The 17,851-nt window shown below is 44.3% G+C and overlaps 1 protein-coding gene across 4 annotated transcripts in view; it reads left to right on the top strand.

Annotated features, from left to right (window-relative positions):
* LOC122559782 (plakophilin-2-like) overlaps positions 1-17,851 on the top strand; it is a 54,439-nt gene that overhangs the window by 16,834 nt on the left and 19,754 nt on the right. For 3 of the 4 annotated variants that reach the window (XM_087997095.1, XM_043709798.2, XM_043709800.2), the window contains exons 3-6: positions 926-1,779; positions 4,611-4,752; positions 7,340-7,547; positions 9,478-9,649. In XM_087997095.1, the coding sequence (XP_087853221.1) occupies positions 926-1,779; positions 4,611-4,752; positions 7,340-7,547; positions 9,478-9,649 (1,376 nt within the window). The remainder of the gene's footprint in view (positions 1-925; positions 1,780-4,610; positions 4,753-7,339; positions 7,548-9,477; positions 9,650-17,851) is intronic. The other variant, XM_043709799.2, reaches the window with a different exon arrangement.

Raw genomic sequence — 17,851 nt, forward strand, 5'->3', positions numbered from 1 at the left:
CTGTCCCCAAGGGGAAACAACCTTTCCCTATCCACTCTGTCAAGTATTCCCTAAGATTCTTGGATGTTTCAGTGAGGTCAAATGCCATTATTCTATATTCCAATAAATATAGATCTAACATACTCAATCTCTCTCCTCTTAAGGCATTCCCTCCATACCCAGTCTCATCATAGTGTACCTTCTCTGGACTGCCTTCAAGATATTAACAGGAAAGGACTGAGTAGATAACGACAAGCTATTTCCACTGTGTAGAGATTCGAGAACTAGATGGCTTGTCTAAAAATTAGGTCCAGACCATTCAGGAGAGATGTTAGGAAGCACTTATACACACAAAGGGTGATAGATGTTTGGAACCCTCTTCCACAAATGGGAGTGGATGCTAGATCTGTTTTTTTAATAAAAATCTGAGATAGATTTTGTTTTTGTTAAGCAAAGCTTATGAAAAAAGGTTGAGGGAGCTAATGCTTTTCTCATTGGAGTGATGAAGGATGAGAGGTGACTTGATAGTGGTGTACAAGGTGATGAGAGGCATAGATAGAGTGAATAGTCAGATACTTTTCCCCCAGGGCAGAAATGGCTGTCACGAGGGGACATAATTTTAAGGTGATTGGAGGAAGAGAGTGGATAGGCACATGGATGATAGTAAATGAAAGGTGTGTAGGTTAGTTTGATCTTAGAATAGGATCAAAGGTCGGTACAACATCAAGAGCCAAAGGGCCTGTACTGTTCTGTGTTCTAAAGAGCTTAAGAAATATGGGTCAAAGCTAGGAGATAGGCCACAAATCAGCCAGGATCTCATTAAAAGGCTCGAAGGGCTGAATGGCTTACTCCTGTTCCCATCCCTCTGTTGTTGGTATAACCTGTACAGTTTCAACCCACCTGTTGTTGTATGTTGGTAAAGTGTCTTTCTTTTTCTTTCTGGCAGACCCTGAAACCAGTGGGTTACAGAATTAATCAAAGAATGGTGAATGGAGCTGCCCAGTTTTCCTCAGGGACTGGCCAATTCTTGTCCCAAGGCCAGCAGAGCCAGACCATTAAACCGACTCGCCGGATAGAGGTCTCACCTGACAATAGCCCGGTTTTGTCCCGCAATCGCCCAAGGATGGAATTGAGATTTTTGAGAAAGGGGATAGTCGGAAGAGAGCCCACCTTGTCCTCCAGTCGGCGTGTCATCCATGTTGAGAGGAACTTGGGCAGTCGGCTGAACGCCATGAGGTCCATTTTGCATAGCAACACGAGGTACACCCAGACGGAAGTTGCTTTGCCCACCTCCAGGCCACTTCCTGTCAGCAGGGTTCCTTCTCAAAGTTCCCAGAAGCACGTGGTCACCGTCAGCAGAGAGTCCCAAACTTATGGAAGCGTTCACAACGAGAGTTTTCCCGTCAGCCCTGTTGTAAACTTTCGCCCCGGCCTCAGTCAAAGCATGTCGAGGATTTATGACAGGAACCAAACCAGGGCCCTGGATCAGCACGCAGAGGGAATTGCTTTCAGTTACCACGGCGAATCATGCAAGAGGCAGGCCCAGGTAGGAGACAGATACAACTGGACCCAAACATCTCACCAGAGTAACAGTTTTATAACCAGCAAACCCATGGTTACTCAAGGGTTAATGCCAGCGGAAAGTCTGATAATGGAAGCCCAGGATGAAGCCCAGATCCAGGCTGAGGCCCAAGCCCAGCCTCAGTCTCAAGCTCAACCTCAAGCCCAAACCAGTTACCAGGCGTCAAGCTACGAAGGAAACTATGAAATGCAAGGAGAACGTGCAAACCTGACCGAAAGGTAAGCAATATCAGTGGTGAGGCAGTAAGCTGATGAGGAAGACCAGTTTAATCACTGGACTTGATGCCCCATAATCGTTCCTGTTTAAATTTGATGTCACCTCAGCTATTTAGTGCACTTGTTTTGGAGGGAAAGTCTTGACTGTTATCTCCTGTTTCTGAATAATGTAACCAGTACTTCAAAGTCTAAGCAAGAGGTACTGTACTGGAACAACATTAAGGATGAGGGAATTCCCTTGAACACAGCATTGACTTATGGTTCCAGATGTTTAGGGTGACATGGTGGCTCAGTGGTCAGCACTATTGCCTCACAGTACCAGGAACCTGGGTTCAATTCCAGTCTCGGGCAACTGTCCGTGTGGAATTTCCACATTCTCCCCGTGTCTGCATGGGTTTACTCCAGGTGCTCCGGTTTCCTCCCACAATCACAAAGATGTGCAGGTTAGGTGGATTAGCCATGGAAAATACCGAGTTAGCATAGGTCTGGGAAGGATGCTTCTCAGAGAGTCAGTATGGAATGGATGGGCTAAATGGCCTGCTCCCATGCTGTAGAGATTCCATGTTAATGCTGCACGTATTAGAGATACAGTATTTCAGTTGAATCATTACACTGAAGTTCTATTTGTTTTCTCAGTTTGATATGCAGGAGCCACCATCACTATTTGAAGCTCTGCTCTGAGACATGTCCAAATATTAATCCTTCAACCAACTTCACTAAAATCTGATTAATATCTCACTGCTGTTCATGGGAGCTTGCTGTGCTGAATAGATCAGCACCTCCATTTCCTGCAACCCGTCAGAAGCACTTGGGTAAATCCTGATCTTATGGAAAGCACGTTGAAAATGCCAGTGCTTTCCAGTGAATGAACTATTTTGCCTTGCAAATGTAGGGAAATTGGGTCCCTGTTACAACATCCTCTACATCGGGGAGACAGGACGCCTTCTTGCGGATCGTTTCAGAGAACATCTCTGGGATACCCGCACCCACCAACCCCACCGCCCAGTGGCTGAACACATCAAATCCCCTCCCACTCCATCAAGGACATGCAAATCCTGAGCCGCCTCCACTGCCAAACCGTTATCACTCGACGCCTGGAGAAGGAACGCCTCATATTCCACCTTGGGACTCTGCAACCACATGGAATTAATGTGGATTTCAACAGCTTCCTCATTTCCCCTCACCCCACATTATCCCAGTCCCAAGCTTCCAAATCGGCACTCTCTCCAGACCCATCCATCACTGCCCCCTCTGATCTCTCTCACTTTCATCGTTTTCCCAGCTACCTTCCCCCAACCCCACCCCGTACCATTTATCTCTCAGCTCTGACCCACAAGCCTCATTCCTGGTGAAGGGCTTATGCCTGAAATGTCGATTCTCCTGCTCCTCAGATGCTGCCTGACCTGCTGTGCTTTTCCAGCAACACACACTCGACTCTGATGTCCAGCATCTGCAGTCCTCACTTTGTCCGTTACAATATGAATGCTTGTAAATGCAGCAAATAATTGCAGGTTGTGTTATTTCTTCTCAGCAAAGTGAAGTGTCAGGGACAACAAATTCGAAACAACTGAAACAATGACTCTGCACTGTCTTTGAGGAAGAAATTCTAATTCCTGTTCAAATCAACTTTCTCCCTTTGCAGTATTAGCATGATGAATGTTTCCTGGAGAATCTCCAACCTGATCTTTAATCAATGCTATCTTAGATATTTTCTAAACAATCTGTTCGGAGATGTTTAGACACATGTCTGAGCAGGTGGGCCTTGAATGTGGGCCTCCTGGCTTAGAGGAAGGGACACTATTGCTGCACATACTCTAATCAAAGCTAATTTAACTCCAGGAACATTAAGGTAATTAAGACTTAAATCCATAATCTCCAGTTCAAATCTCCAAAATGAAACTCGATCTTTCTGACTTCAGGCAGCAGTGTTTACCCATTCAGTCACAGACATGTGTACACTTGGTGCGCCCATGATAATGAATGTAAACCTGGCAAAATAGTTTACCTGGGACTTCATGCCAAGGATTCCAATTTGAGATGTGAATTTGTTTAGTTTGTCTAATTACAGTTCAGAGAGTGACCAGAAGGTGTGATGAGGGCCATATCCTATATTCTTGTGTTGGCAAACTGACAAGTGGACTATCTCAAGGCTCTGTATTTAGGCCACAGTATTTCTCAATATATGGCTGATTGCATAGTTTACGATGCAGAGTGATGTCAACAGTGTAGGTTCAATTCTTGCACTATGAAGCAACCTCTTCCCTTGCCTGAGGCGTGGTGGCCCTCAGGTTTAACCCCACCACCAGTGGTCTCTGTTTAATAACAGAGAATTCTTGTGCTATGATGGGGCTATGGCAAGTTTACCTTGACTAGCATTTCAGACTTCAAGGTGATACAAAGCTCAGCAGGACTGTGTGTCGTTAGGAAGATTTTCAGGAGGATTTGGACAAGCATAACAGATGGAATATAATATCGAGAAAAAGAGAGGCTATCCACTTCGGTAGGAAGAACAGAGATGTAGAGTATTTCTCAAATGGTGAGAAGTGAATAGTGTAGATGTACAATGGGACCTAGATGTCCTTGATGATAGATTACTGCAGACTAACATGCATATGCAGAAAGTTGTTAGTAAGCTTAATGGACTGTTCGTCTTTATTCAAGTACAGGAGTACTGAGGTCTTGCTTCAGTTGTGTAAGAACTTAGTTACTCTGCAGCTGGATTACTTTATCTCCTTACCTTGGAAAGATATTACTGCAGCAGAACAAGATGGTCTGAAATTTCACCATGATTGGATAATGTTACCCCAGTCTCAAATCAATGTCTTTCCTTTTAGCAGTGCAAGTGGAGATGATGATGGTGACTGGACAATTGAAACTGCAGTCTCTGCCCTGACACATGATAACACAGATTACATACTGTATGGGGCTAATTTCATCCAACACGAGTGTTATCAAAGACCTGATGCAAAGAAAGAGGTAACTCAGATCTCACCCTTTTCTAAAGTAAAGGTGCAAGTTTGATGGGGTTCAAAAGGACTGAACTAAGTAAAAGTAGTCCTGTTTCTACAAAACAATTTTTGTCTAAACTATCGACTTGCTTTTAAAATGCATGCTTTCCAAAAGATTATTTTTGTTATTTACCCTTTGAGGTATCATTAGACCCTTGGGGCAGTGATGGAGATGGAGATAGTGTGGGAAGGTGGACTTCAGGACAATGATCTTGTTGAATGGCAGAAGAATCTTGAAGGGCCGAATGTTCTTCTCTAGCTCATGTGACTCATGTTCTTAGCCAGTCTGATGGCCAGGTGACTTTACACCGACATCCTGCAGTTGTCCCTTTATTTCTGAGGAGGCATGGGTTCACATCCTGACACTACCACCATGTCGTGTTTGCTTTCACCTTGAGATTACAATCAGGCATAAGGCCGAGTTTAACACACAAAGATCTGAGAAGTCATAGTTCATAAGAGACTGGAGGAACCACTGCCTTTAGAGAGAAATGAGCTCTTGCGGCTTGAGTGGTACCATTCTGTATCAAACATAGCTGATCAGAAGACTCTCCCACTCTCAGCTCCTGCTATGGGCATGAGAGAACAATTAATAACCGTTTCAGATTAAATCTGCCATCCTTACCTGGTCTGGCCAACATATGGCTTCAGACTCACAGCAATGTGGTTGACTCTTAACTACCCTGTAAAATGGTTTGGCATGTCACTCAGTTCAAGGGCATTTCGGGATGGGGAACAATGGCTGACAATGCCAGTAAAGGCCACATCTCAGGAGAAAACTGATCACTGACCTGTTTGGATGTGGCACGAACACACCTCTTGAAATTGTAGTGTGCAGACCCTTTGGTCCAACTTGTCCATGCTGACCAGGTATCCTAAATTGATTTAATTCCATTTGCCAGCATTTGACCCACATCCCAGTGAACCCTTTTTTTTCATATACCCATCCAGATGCCTTTGAAATGTTGTGGAGATACCGGTGTTGGACTGGAGTGGACAAAGTTAAAAATCATACAACACCAGGTTATAGTCTAACAGATTTATTTGGAAGCAATAGCTTTTGGAGCGCTGTTCCTTTATCAGCTACCTGAAGGAGCAGTGCTTCGAAAGCTAGTATTTCCAAATAAACCTGTTGGACTTGTAAATGTTATAATTGTACCAGCCTCCACCACTTCCTCTGGCAGCTCATTCCATATACGCACACCTTCTGCGTGAAAAAGTTGTCCCTTAGGTCCCTTTTAAATCTTTCCTTTCTCACTTTAAACTTATGGTCTCTAGGTTTTGACTCCCCCACTGCAGGGAAAAGACCTTGTCTATTTATCCTATCCATGCCCCTCAAGATTTTACAAACCTTCATAAGGTGCCCCCTCAACATCCGATGCTCCAGGGAAAACAGCCTCAGCCTATTCAGCCTCTCCCTTTAGCTCCAATCCTGGCAACATTCTTGTAAATCTTTTATGAACCCTTCCAAGTTTCACAACATCTTTCCTATAACAGGAAGAGCAGAAGTGCACGCAATACTCCAAAAATGGTCTAACCAATGTCCTGTACAGCCGCAACCTGACCTCCCACCTTCAATATTCAGTGCTCTGACCAATAAAGGCAAGCATACCAAACGCCTTCTTCACTATCCTATCTGCTTGCGACTCCACTTTCAAGGAACTATCAACCTGCACCTCAAGGTCCATTTGTCTGGCAACACTCCCCAGGACCTTACCATTAAGTGTGTAAGTCTTGCCTTGCTTTGCCTTTCCAAAATGCAATACCTCACTTTAATCTGACCAAGATCCCAATGTACTCTGAGGTAACCTTCTTCACTATCCACTATACCACCTCACAGAAACTGTCCTGCAATCCGTTGAAATTCTTTACCTATTCATTTTGTTTTGAGACTGCAGTTGGAAGTCTCAGTTGTCTCTTGGAAAGCAGAGAGGTGATCAGAAACCCTGGCTGCATATCTCCAAAGACTGAAATTACTCACTGCAGTGATGATTTTTTTCATTGCATTTGGGACTTTTTTAAATATGGGGACAGCATGCCAGCAACAACCTGCATTTACATAGAACTTTTAACCGAGTAAAAGTTTCCAAGGAGCTTTTAAGGAGTACAATCCTACAAAATCTGACGCAGAACCACAGCTGAAGAGATAGCTGCAGGTAGACATTTTTAGGAAGATCTTAAAGAAAGAGGCAGAGTGATGTCTGCGAATGTGCTGCAACTACCTGGGTCCTGAGTGCCAGAATTCCCTCCCAGTCCTCTCTCTCTCTCCTTATTTCAGACCCTCTGTAAAAACTACCTCTCTGACCCAGTGATTGGTCACATGCTCTAGTATCTCATTACATAGCTCAGTGTCAATTTTTTTCATCCAATCAGGCAACTGTGGAGCATCTTAGAATGTTTCTCTATCATAAAGGTGCTACATAAGTGCAAGCTATTATGCCTTGTAATGTCGTATAATATGAATCACGTGCAGTATGAACATTCTTGACTAACAAGATGTCTACCACTATTCGTGCTGCTGAGTGTTTCAAAATAAAAATGCAAATTTTGTGCAGCTTTACGCTTTGGACGGGATTGGGAAACTGATTGCGTTGCTCAGCAATGAGAATGTGGAGGTTCAGTCTGCAGCCTGCGGGGCAATCCGCAATGCGGTGTTTGAGGAGAATGACAGCAAGCTAGAAGTACAGAAACATAACGGAGTCCAGGAGCTGGTGTGGCTACTGGAACAAACCAAGGACATTGAGACAAAGAAGCAAGTCACTGGTGAGTCCATCTGACATTCGATTTAAGTGACCACAGCTCAAAGAGTGCACTGTCCCTCTCCAGTTCCACACTTCACAGACACAACATCAGTTAATGATTTACTCAGGTCCCAATATGACCAATCTTATTTTCTCAACATTAGACTTGAAATAGTTTTTTTCTAATTGAGACAAAATTATTGATTCATTAAAAAAAACAGAATTACTCAATTAAGGTGTAAAACTGATTAACACACAACTTGTGATATGAAAACATGGATGCATACCCTTCTAATAACCAAGCATACACAGACACACAAGTGTATATAAACACACCCAAACACAATTTAAACACACAGACAACATGCACACAAATAAACACAAACACACACGTATACACCCAAACAAAAATTTATTTACACATACACACACATACATTCAAGAATACAGACACACACAAACACACATGTATGCATTTCTACACACAAACACACATTCAGACACACAAACATCTTTAAGCACAGATGCAGACATGTGCATGTGCAAACGCACACAATCGTACACTGACACACAGACACATATCGCTCTTTGCAGAGACTGACTTTAGGGGAAAGATGTCTTGGTCAATGATGGTTACTTCTCAAAGGGAAAATGGATAACATAGGCTGTATCTACATGGCTATCAGCATCACCAAACATAGGCTGTCATTTGCAGGATATGTGCAAATACAGCCTCCCCAGAAAAAGCAGTATCGCTGATTTTATTATCAAACAAAATTGGACATAAGGACTGTAAGGAGCATCTTCTGTAAGGAGATAGTGCTGGAGAAATCTAGAATCCCTACAGTCCAGATAGAGGCCATTTGGCCCATCAAGACCTCTGAAGAGCATCCCACCCAGACCCAGGACCCCCACCCTATCCCAGTGACCCTGCATTAACCATGGCCCGTCCACCTGACCTGTACATCTTTGGAATGTGGGAGGAAACCGGAGCACTCGGAGGAAACCCACGCAGACACGGGGAGAATGTGCAAACTCCACATAGAGAGTGACTTGAGGTTAGAATCTTGGAAGGGAGTCCGAGAGTTTAGGTTTGGGCACTTGAAGGTACAGCAACGATGTGCTAACAATGTGCTGGAGGCCGGAATTGGAGGAACACAGAGATCTTGGAGAGGTGTAGGGCTGGAAGTGGTCACACTAACAGGGAAGATGAGGCCATTGAGGGATTCGAAAACATGGATGGGAATTTTAAGATCAAAGTGTTGCTCGACTGAGAGCCAATATAGGTCAGTGAGCACAAAGGGTGACACCTGAATGGAATTTGATGTGGGTCAGGGAATGAACAATAAACGTTTGGATGACCTCATGAGGAGGAGCTCATAGGGCAGCAAGGTGGCACAGTGGTTAGCACTGCTGCTTCACAGCGCCAGAGGCCCGGATTCAATTCCCGCCTCGGGCAACTGTCTGTGTGGAGTTTGCACATTCTCTCCGTGTCTGCATGGGTTTCCTCCGGGTGCTCCGGTTTCCTCCCACAGTCCAAAGATGTGCAGGTTAAGTGAATTGGTCATTGTAAATTGTCCGTAGTGTTAGGTGAAGGGGTAAATGTAGGGGAATGGGTCTGGGTGAGTTGCTGTTTGGAGGGTCGGTGTGGACTTGTTGGGCCGAAGGGCCTGTTTCCGTACTGTAAGTAATCTAATCTAATCTAATTAGATGTGGGAGACCAGCGATAACTGCACTGGAATGGTCTAGTTGCATAATCAAAAATAGGAATGCTTTTTCCTGTGGAGACTTTAATCATTTTTGGGAAGCTGGGCTAGTCTACTGAGAATTTTGTCTCACTTTAAGGAACAAACCAGATCCCTCCACCCCCCCCCTGCCTCTCTGCCCTCCCCAGATTGCCAGGCTTTCATCATCTGACTCATGCTTTTCTCCTTGTTTTCCCCAAATGCCAGGTTTACTCTGGAACTTGTCTTCCAATGAACATCTAAAGGCTGACCTCATCAAGAGAACTTTAAAACCATTGACAACATCAATTATCATTCCATTCTCGGGCTGGCCAGACGGAGATGTGAAGAATTTTGACATAGACCCTGACATCTTCTACAACACCACCGGATGTTTGAGGTGAGCTCCCACAGGGTCCCAGGTGGATGCACGTGGTCTCAGAAAGCATGACCAGTGTCCAGCGTGGTTCACAGATGAGCATTTATGCCCGTAAATCTCAACATTGTGGGTTCAAGATCCAAACGCGAGCTTCAAGCTCAAAATGCTTACAAAGACAGAAGTTGCTGGAAAAGCTCAGCAGGCTTGGCAGCATCTGTGGAGACAAATCAGAGTTAACGTTTTGTGTCGAGTGACCTTTCCTCAGCAGGTCTGGCAGAATTGAGGAAGAGTCACTCAACCCAAAATGTTAACTCTGATTTCTCTCCACAGATGCTGCCAAACCTGCTGAGCTTCATCAGGAGTTTCTGATTTTGTTTCTGATTTACTGCATCCACAGCTCCTTCGATTTTTATTTAAGCTCAAAATGCTGTCCTGCACTCCCAGAGCAGTGCTGAGGGAGTGCCGCACTGTCGGAGGGTCAGTACTGAGGGAGTGCCACACTGTCGGAGGGTCAGTACTGAGGGAGCGCCGCACTGTCGGGAGGGTCAGTACTGAGGGAGCGCCGCACTGTCGGGAGGGTCAGTACTGAGGGAGTGCTGCACTGTCGGAGGGTCAGTGCTGAGGGAGTGCTGCGCTGTCAGAGGGTCAGTACTGAGGGAGTGCCACACCATCAGAGTGTCAGTACTGAGGGAGTGCCACACTGTCGGAAGGTCAGTGCTGAGGGAGTGCTGCGCTGTCAGAGGGTCACTAATGAGGGGGTCCCGCATTGTCGGAGGGTCAGTGCTGAGAGAGCACTGCACTCTTGAAAGGTCAGTATTGAAGCAGACCGGCACGGTTAGCAGGTCAGTACAGAGGTAGTGGCACTCTGTTGGTGGGTCGGTATTGAGTGAGTGCCACACTCTGGGAGCGCCAGGTCTGAGGGAGCACCACACTGTGTGATGTGCTTTTTCCAGTGAGATATTGAATCCTTGCTTGATGTGCCCTCTCAGGTGAAAGTATAGAAATTCCAAGGACCACTATTTTAGAGCAAAGTTTGGGAATTCTCCCAGGTGTACAGACCAGGATTTATCCCTTTGGTAATACCTAAGCAGAGAGTATCTGATTGTGTCACAATTGCTTTTCCTGGAATCTTGTGCTGTGTAAAGTGGTGACTGTGGTTTTCTACATGAAAAGATTTTGTTTTATTTCTTGTAAAGTACTTTGAAACGTCCTTAATCTATGAATGGTTCTGTAGAATTTTCTTTGGGTCAGACATTATATGATTTATCCGCCCTGATATAACAAAGAGAAACATGTTCTCTTAATCCACATCAAGAACCTAACTAGGTGGCTCCCTTCACTTCTGGCTTTCATGAAAACGTTTGCCTAGAGACACCTTCTGCTTTCATTTTGCATTCTGCAATCTATTTTTTAAAAAAGTGGTCACAGGTGCAGAGCTATGATAAAAGGCAAACCTTTCATGTGGCGTGGTCTCAAAGTTGGCTTCCAGTTTCTGGTGTGAAATATGAGAGGGCATGCCAACCACAACCTGTCAACCAAGCGCTGTATTTCTGTGCTATCAAAGGCTGGGAACTTTGTTGTATCATTGCAAGTATGAGTGCAGCATGGAGCCCACCTTTTAAACAAACCCTGCATTTATGTAGCACCTTTTGCAGCCACTGGATGCCCCAAATCACTTTGTAGCCATCAACATATTTATGAATTGTAGCCAATGCTGTAGTCTCACTGACAATATGTGCACAGATAGCTCCCACAAACAGCAATATGATTAATTCCAAACAATCAGCTGATAGCGGGTTAAACATCAGTCAGGACACCTCTTGTGTTTATCTTTGAAAGTGTGCTGCGGGACCTTCTCACCCATCTGTCAGGACCTCAGTTTAACCTTTCACCTGAAAGACAATGCAGGACACCCTCGGTACGACCCTGGAGTTCTCTGCCTTGATTTTTTTGGGCTCAATGGGGGACTTCAAAAAGAACGATCAACTGAGCCCTTGGCCTGCACACACCGCCAGGTCAAATAGTACAGATCCCAGCAACCGGGGAATCTGGGCATCAGATGGTAGAAAAAGCACCAGAGGGAGTGACGAGAAGAGTTTTCTTAACCAGCACGTTGTGAGAGGGCAGTGGAAAGTGGTTTCAACAACAAGTTTCAAAAGGAAATTGGATAAATATTTGAAAAGGGAAGAATTGATGAGAACTATGAGGGGGATGGTGCAGATGGAATTAACTGGACCATTTCACAGTTGCCTGTTCGGGCATTCTTGCTGCAACAGCATTCAATAGTTTTTGTTGTAGGAAACATAGGATTGCCAGAGCACGGTTCCTACTTTACCTCGATACTCTTTCTGTGAACAGTGCTCCAAAAGCATTTGTTGCCCGTCTTGAACTGAGTGGTTTGGTCAGCCATTTTGGAGGGCACTTAAGAGTCTACCACATCACTGAATATGCCTGGTGTCATATGAAGGCTGGACCAGGTGAGATTGGCAGATTACCTTCCCTAAAAGTGAAGCTGATGAAATTTTTGCAACAATTGACAATAGTTGTCACGCTTAGACCAGCTTTATAACTTGGTATTAAATTTCACCAGCTGGTATGATGGGAATTGAATCATTTTCTCAGTGTATTTAACCTGGGTCTCTGGAAAACACAAATTCAGCAACATTACCTCTACATCACCACTTCTCCAACAACAAACAAATAGAATATCAAGTGAAGTAATGTGATTTGTGGCAGATTTCAGCCCAAATATTGCTTGTGAAATGCTTAGGAATACTTCTGGGCAAATGGTCTTGAATTCAGTAATAATCAGATTCAAAGGGGGAGGCGCAGGGGCAGTGGAACTAATTAGGCAAAGAACAAAGCTTGCACTGATCCATATCCTCTGTCTAAACCTATCACCTATTTTCTAAGGATCTATATCCCTCTGCTCCCTGCCCATTCATGTATCTGTCTAGATACGTCTTAAATGACGCTATTGTACACACCTCTTCCACCTCCACTAACAACGCATTCCAGGCAACCACCACCCTCTGCATAAAGAACTTTCCATGCATATCTCCCCTAAACTTTTCCCCTCTCACTTTGAACTTGTGACCCCTTGTAATTGATTTCCCCTCTCTGGGAAAAGGTCTCTTGCTATCCACCCTGTCTAATCCTCTCATGATTTTGTAGACCTCAATCAGGTTCCCCCCTCAACCTCCATCTTTCTAATAAAAATAATCCTAATCTACTCAACCTCTCTTCATAGCTAGTGCCCTCCATAACAGGCAACATCCTGGTGAACCTCCACTACACCCTCTCCAAAGCATCCACATCCTTTTGGTAATGTGGCAACCAGAACTGTATGCAATATTCCAAATGTGGCCGAGCCAAAGTCTTATACAACTGTAACATGACCTGCCAACACTTGTACTCAAACCCCATCCAATGGAGGAAAGCATGCCATATGCCTTCTTGACCACTCTATCGACCCACAATGCCAACTTCAGGGAACAATGGACCTGAACACCCAGATCTCTCTGTACGTCAATTTTCCCTCAGACTTTACTGTATAGTTCACTCTCAAATTGGATCTTCCAAAATGCATCACCTCACATTTGCCCGGATTGAACTCCCTCTGCCATTTCTCTGCCCAACTCTCCAATCTATCTATACTCTGCTGTATTCTCTAACACTATCTGCTAGTCCACCAATCTTAGTGTCGTCTGCAAACTTGCTAATCAGACTAGCTATACCTTCCTCCAAATCATTTATGTATATAAATATTCTATCAAAAAGTCATATGGGCATGATGGCCAAACAGCCTCCTTTTATGCTGTGAGACTGTGTGGGGAAGGAGGTTTTCAGTTTTCTGCCTGGCCACACAATGGAGACTGCAATTGGCTGGCCAATTGTCTTAAGCTTTTGATTTCAATGAGATTCCAATGGGCTCCCCACCACAGTATTGAGAATTAGTGAGGAGTTGTTTATGTGCATAGAAGTTTCAGCTGGAAAATTCAGGCAAGTTTCCTTCACTTGCAAACGTTAAGGTTCCTGTTCTGATCCTCAATGTGTTGACGCATTTCAGCTGTTAACTGTTCATACTCAGTACTCGCACAGTAGAGAACTCTTCATAATAAGCTGTGGGCAGAATCCTTTGTAACCACACCCTATGTGATGATGTGCTTCCTGATTTTATGGTTTGAAACTTCTAATTTTAAACATGTGCCTCCTTGTTTTAGACTCCCCAGCAGAGGAAATGGTTTCTCTCAATCTGTCTTATCCAATCCCTTAATTATCTTAAATACATCAATTAGATCACCCTAAATTATCTACGTGCATTCTGTTATCATCCATTTAACTCTTTCAGCCCCACCACCATCTAGTTACTCTCTGCTGCCCTCTCTCCAGAACCACTGTCTCCTCCTTGTGGTGTGGTGCCAATGCCTAAACACAGCCACTCCAGGTGTAATCTGACCATTATTTTGCAATCCAACTGTAGCGTAGCTCCAACCCTTTCTTGCTGTAATAACTTGAATATAAAGACACATGTCTTCCAGTGGTTTCAGTCTCAAGAAGGTATTAGTGTTCCTGCTGAAGTATCATGTACCCCTTCCGAACCATGCTATGTTAGGTATAAGAAACAGCCTACATACAGCCTGCTCATGCCAACCATATTAAAAGACCGTATGAAGCAGGAACAAAATTAGGCCATTCAGCCCATTGTATCTGAACTGCCATTCAGTGAGATCCTGGCTGATCTGATAATCCGCAGCTCCACTTTTCTGCCTTTTCCCCATTACCCTTGACTCCTTTCCTGATTAACAATCTATCTATCTCAGCCTTGAATATAACTTGACAACCCAGCCGCTACAGCCCTCTATGATTAAGAATTCTACAGATTCAGTATGTTCTGAGAGAAGAATGCCTCCTCATCTGTGTCTTAAATGGGTGATGCTTTAATCTGAGATTATGCTTTCTGGTTCTAGACTCTCCCACAGGGGAAACAACCCAGTCAAGTCCGCTACGCATCTGCTATAGGTAATGAAATATTGGGGTTGACTGGCTTGTTAGCATAGTACCAGTTACATGGAGAGACTGAAGAACTAGGCCATGTTCTCCTTTAAGCAGAGAGCAAGGTTGGAGGGAGCAGAGCTGGAGGGATTTGATGGATGTATTCAAATGTGTGAACCGTTTGAACAGTGCAAATAAGACTTCTTTCCAAGCTGACAGAGAACTGAGGAAACTCTTTAAATAAAGGAAGTAAATGGTATTCGGGAATTCACTGCCTGAACGAACAGTGAAAGCAGATTGGGTCGTAACTTCTGAAAGAGAATTGAAATGATAACAAAGAAACTGCAGATCTGTGGGGAATGAGCAGGGACGTGGGACTAATTGGGCAACAGCTCCTTCAGAGAGCCTGCACTGGAATGACAGGCTGCTTCAAAAAGACCATATGAAATAGGGACAGGAGAAGGCCATTCAGCCCCTCAAGCCTGCTCTACCATTCAATAGGATCATGGCTGATCTGATATTCCTCACATTCTCTTTCCTGACTTTTCCCTGTAACCCTTCATCCATGACTGATCAAAAATACATCTATCCCAGCCTTAAATATACACAAGGACTCTACCTCCACAGCTTTCTGTGTCAAGGAGTTCCAAAGACCTACAACCCTTTGAGAGGAGAAATACCTCCCCATTTCAGTCTTAAATTCAGGCCCCTTTATTCTGAGACTACCTCCTCCAGTCAGAGACTCTCCCTTATTATTGCTTACTGCTGGTAGGCTAAGTAGTGAGCCAATTAGCAGCAACCACTGGACAGAACAAGCCAGTGATTGGAGGAAGAAGGTGTGCAGTAGTAGAGTGGATTCACAAGACTTGAGAGGTGTGTGAGACACAGAGGGTGGCAGAGTCAGAGAAAGGGGAGTGAGGAAAGCTGCGATGGTGAAAGAGACAGAAGAGGTCACTGTGGATGTTGTTAGGCTAGAGGGTTGGAGAATGGAAAACAGACAGAGGACATGAGAGAGGGAGGATGTGGGGGTGGCTGGTGGAAATGGAGGTGAATTAAAGGTGGAAGGGAGACTAGAGGGAGTAAGAAGGTTGCAAGTGTAGGAGGAGTGGGCAGGAGGGAAAATGAAAACTGCAAGAGTCATAGAGTCCTAGAGTTAAGAGTCCTACGGCACGGAGACAGGCCTTTTGGCCCAACCTGGTCCATGCCGATCAAAATGTCCATCAATGCTAACCCTATTTCCCTGCACTCAGTCCTTATTCTTCTAAATCTTTCCTATCCATGTAATTGTCCAAATGCCTTTTAAATGTTGTTAATGTACCCACCTCAACCACTTCTGCAGGCAGCTCATTCCATTTGCATGGAATATGCACCTCTGTGTTATAAAAAAAAGCTGCCCTTCAGGTTCACTTTTATTCTTTCCCCTCTAACCTTAAACTACTGCCCTTTCCTCCTTGATCAAGCCAATTGTGTATTCAATTTGCCAGCTCACCCTGGATTCCGTGTGATCTAACCTTCCAGAGTAGCCTATCATGTGCAACCTTATCAAAGGCCTGACTGAAATCCATATAGACTACATCTATTACCCTGCCCTCATCAACCTTCCTGGTCACTTCATCAAAGAACTCTAACAAATCTGTGAGGCATGATCTCCCCTGCACTAAGTCATGCTGATCATTCTCAATCAAGCCCTATCTTTCCAAATTCCTGTATATCTTATCCCTCAGAATCTTCTCAAGTAAGTTACCCACTACATGTTAAGCTTACTGGTCTATAGTTCCTCGGAATTTCTTTTTGCAGCCCTTCTTGAATAAAGGTCACAACATTTACTATCCTCCAGTCGTCCAGGACCTTGCCCATGACTAACAGTGTTGCAAAAATATCAGCCAGGGGCCCAGCAATTTGTTCTCTAGCCTCTTGCAGTGTTCTTGGAAATACCTGGTCAGGATCACAAGATTTATCCACCTTCATACATCCTCATACATCCAACATCTCCTCTACTGTGACATGGACTGTCCCCAACACATGACCACTACCCCAAGTTCCCAAGTCTTTCATGTCTTTCTCCACAGTAAACACTGAGGATAAATATTCATTGAGGACCTCACCAATCTCCTGCAGACCTACACATAGAGGGTAGATATTGTAATTGTTAAATTAAAGCTGAGATTGAAATCAGAGATAGCTTGAAATGGGTAGTAACTGGCTGGTTAAAATCGATCAGCTTTATGAATGTGCAATGGAAACACATTAGCTATGACCTCATCTGTCTGTGGAAGGTGGGCTTAGGGTGATGGCCTTGTGTATGTAGACATGTCAGTCATTTTGAAAAAAACATTTGTTGTCACCTTCTGCCTGTTGTCTGTGCCAATTTAAATACCGTGGTGCCTGGGAAATCAATGCTTTCCTGTGACTTGTGGCTCTAAATTTAATGGAGTAGTGACAGTTGAAGATAATAGAGTTCTTCTATTTCTGTTTTGGTCAGAGTTCAGATACCCCATATATCAAATGCAGGAAGTGCTGCTACTACGAAACTGCAGCAGTTAAAAATGAGTCCATGATAACGAAAAGGCATTAGCCTTGAAATCAAAAAGTACCTTCGAGAAAATCTCAAGCAGAGCCTGAGGAAATAAAACAGAATTGATACCTGTCCCAATTCTGAAGAATACAGAGGTCTTCGGAAGAGATAGGAGAGGTCTTGAACAAGTAATTCTCTTCAGTATTTACGAACGAGAGGGACCGTATTGTAGAAGAGGAGAGTGTGAAATGGACTGGTAAGCTAGAAGAGATACCTGTTAGGAAGGAAGATGTGTTGGACATTTTGAACAACTTGAGGATAGACAAGTCCCCCGGGCCTGACAGGATATATCCTAGGATTATGTGGGAAGCAAGAGAGGAAATTGCAGTACCGTTGGCAATGATCTTCTCGTCTTCACTGGCAACGGGGGTGGTACCAGGGGACTGGAGAGTAGCGAATGTTGTGCCCCTGTTCAAAAAAGGGAATAGGAATAACCCCGGGAATTACTGGCCTGTTAGTCTTACTTCTGTGGTAGGCAAAGTAATGGAAAGGGTACTGAGGGATAGGATTTATGAGTATCTGGAAAGACACTGCTTGATTAGGGACAGCCAGCACGGATTTGTGAAGGGTAGGTCTTGCCTTACAAGTCTTATTGAATTCTTCGAGGAGGTGACAAAGCATGTGGATGAGGGTAGAGCAGTGGATGTAGTGTA

This window comes from Chiloscyllium plagiosum, unplaced genomic scaffold (assembly GCF_037043375.1).
Source record: "Chiloscyllium plagiosum isolate Xiang-an unplaced genomic scaffold, Cpla_swu_hap1 HiC_scaffold_19, whole genome shotgun sequence".
Lineage (NCBI taxonomy): Eukaryota > Metazoa > Chordata > Chondrichthyes > Orectolobiformes > Hemiscylliidae > Chiloscyllium > Chiloscyllium plagiosum.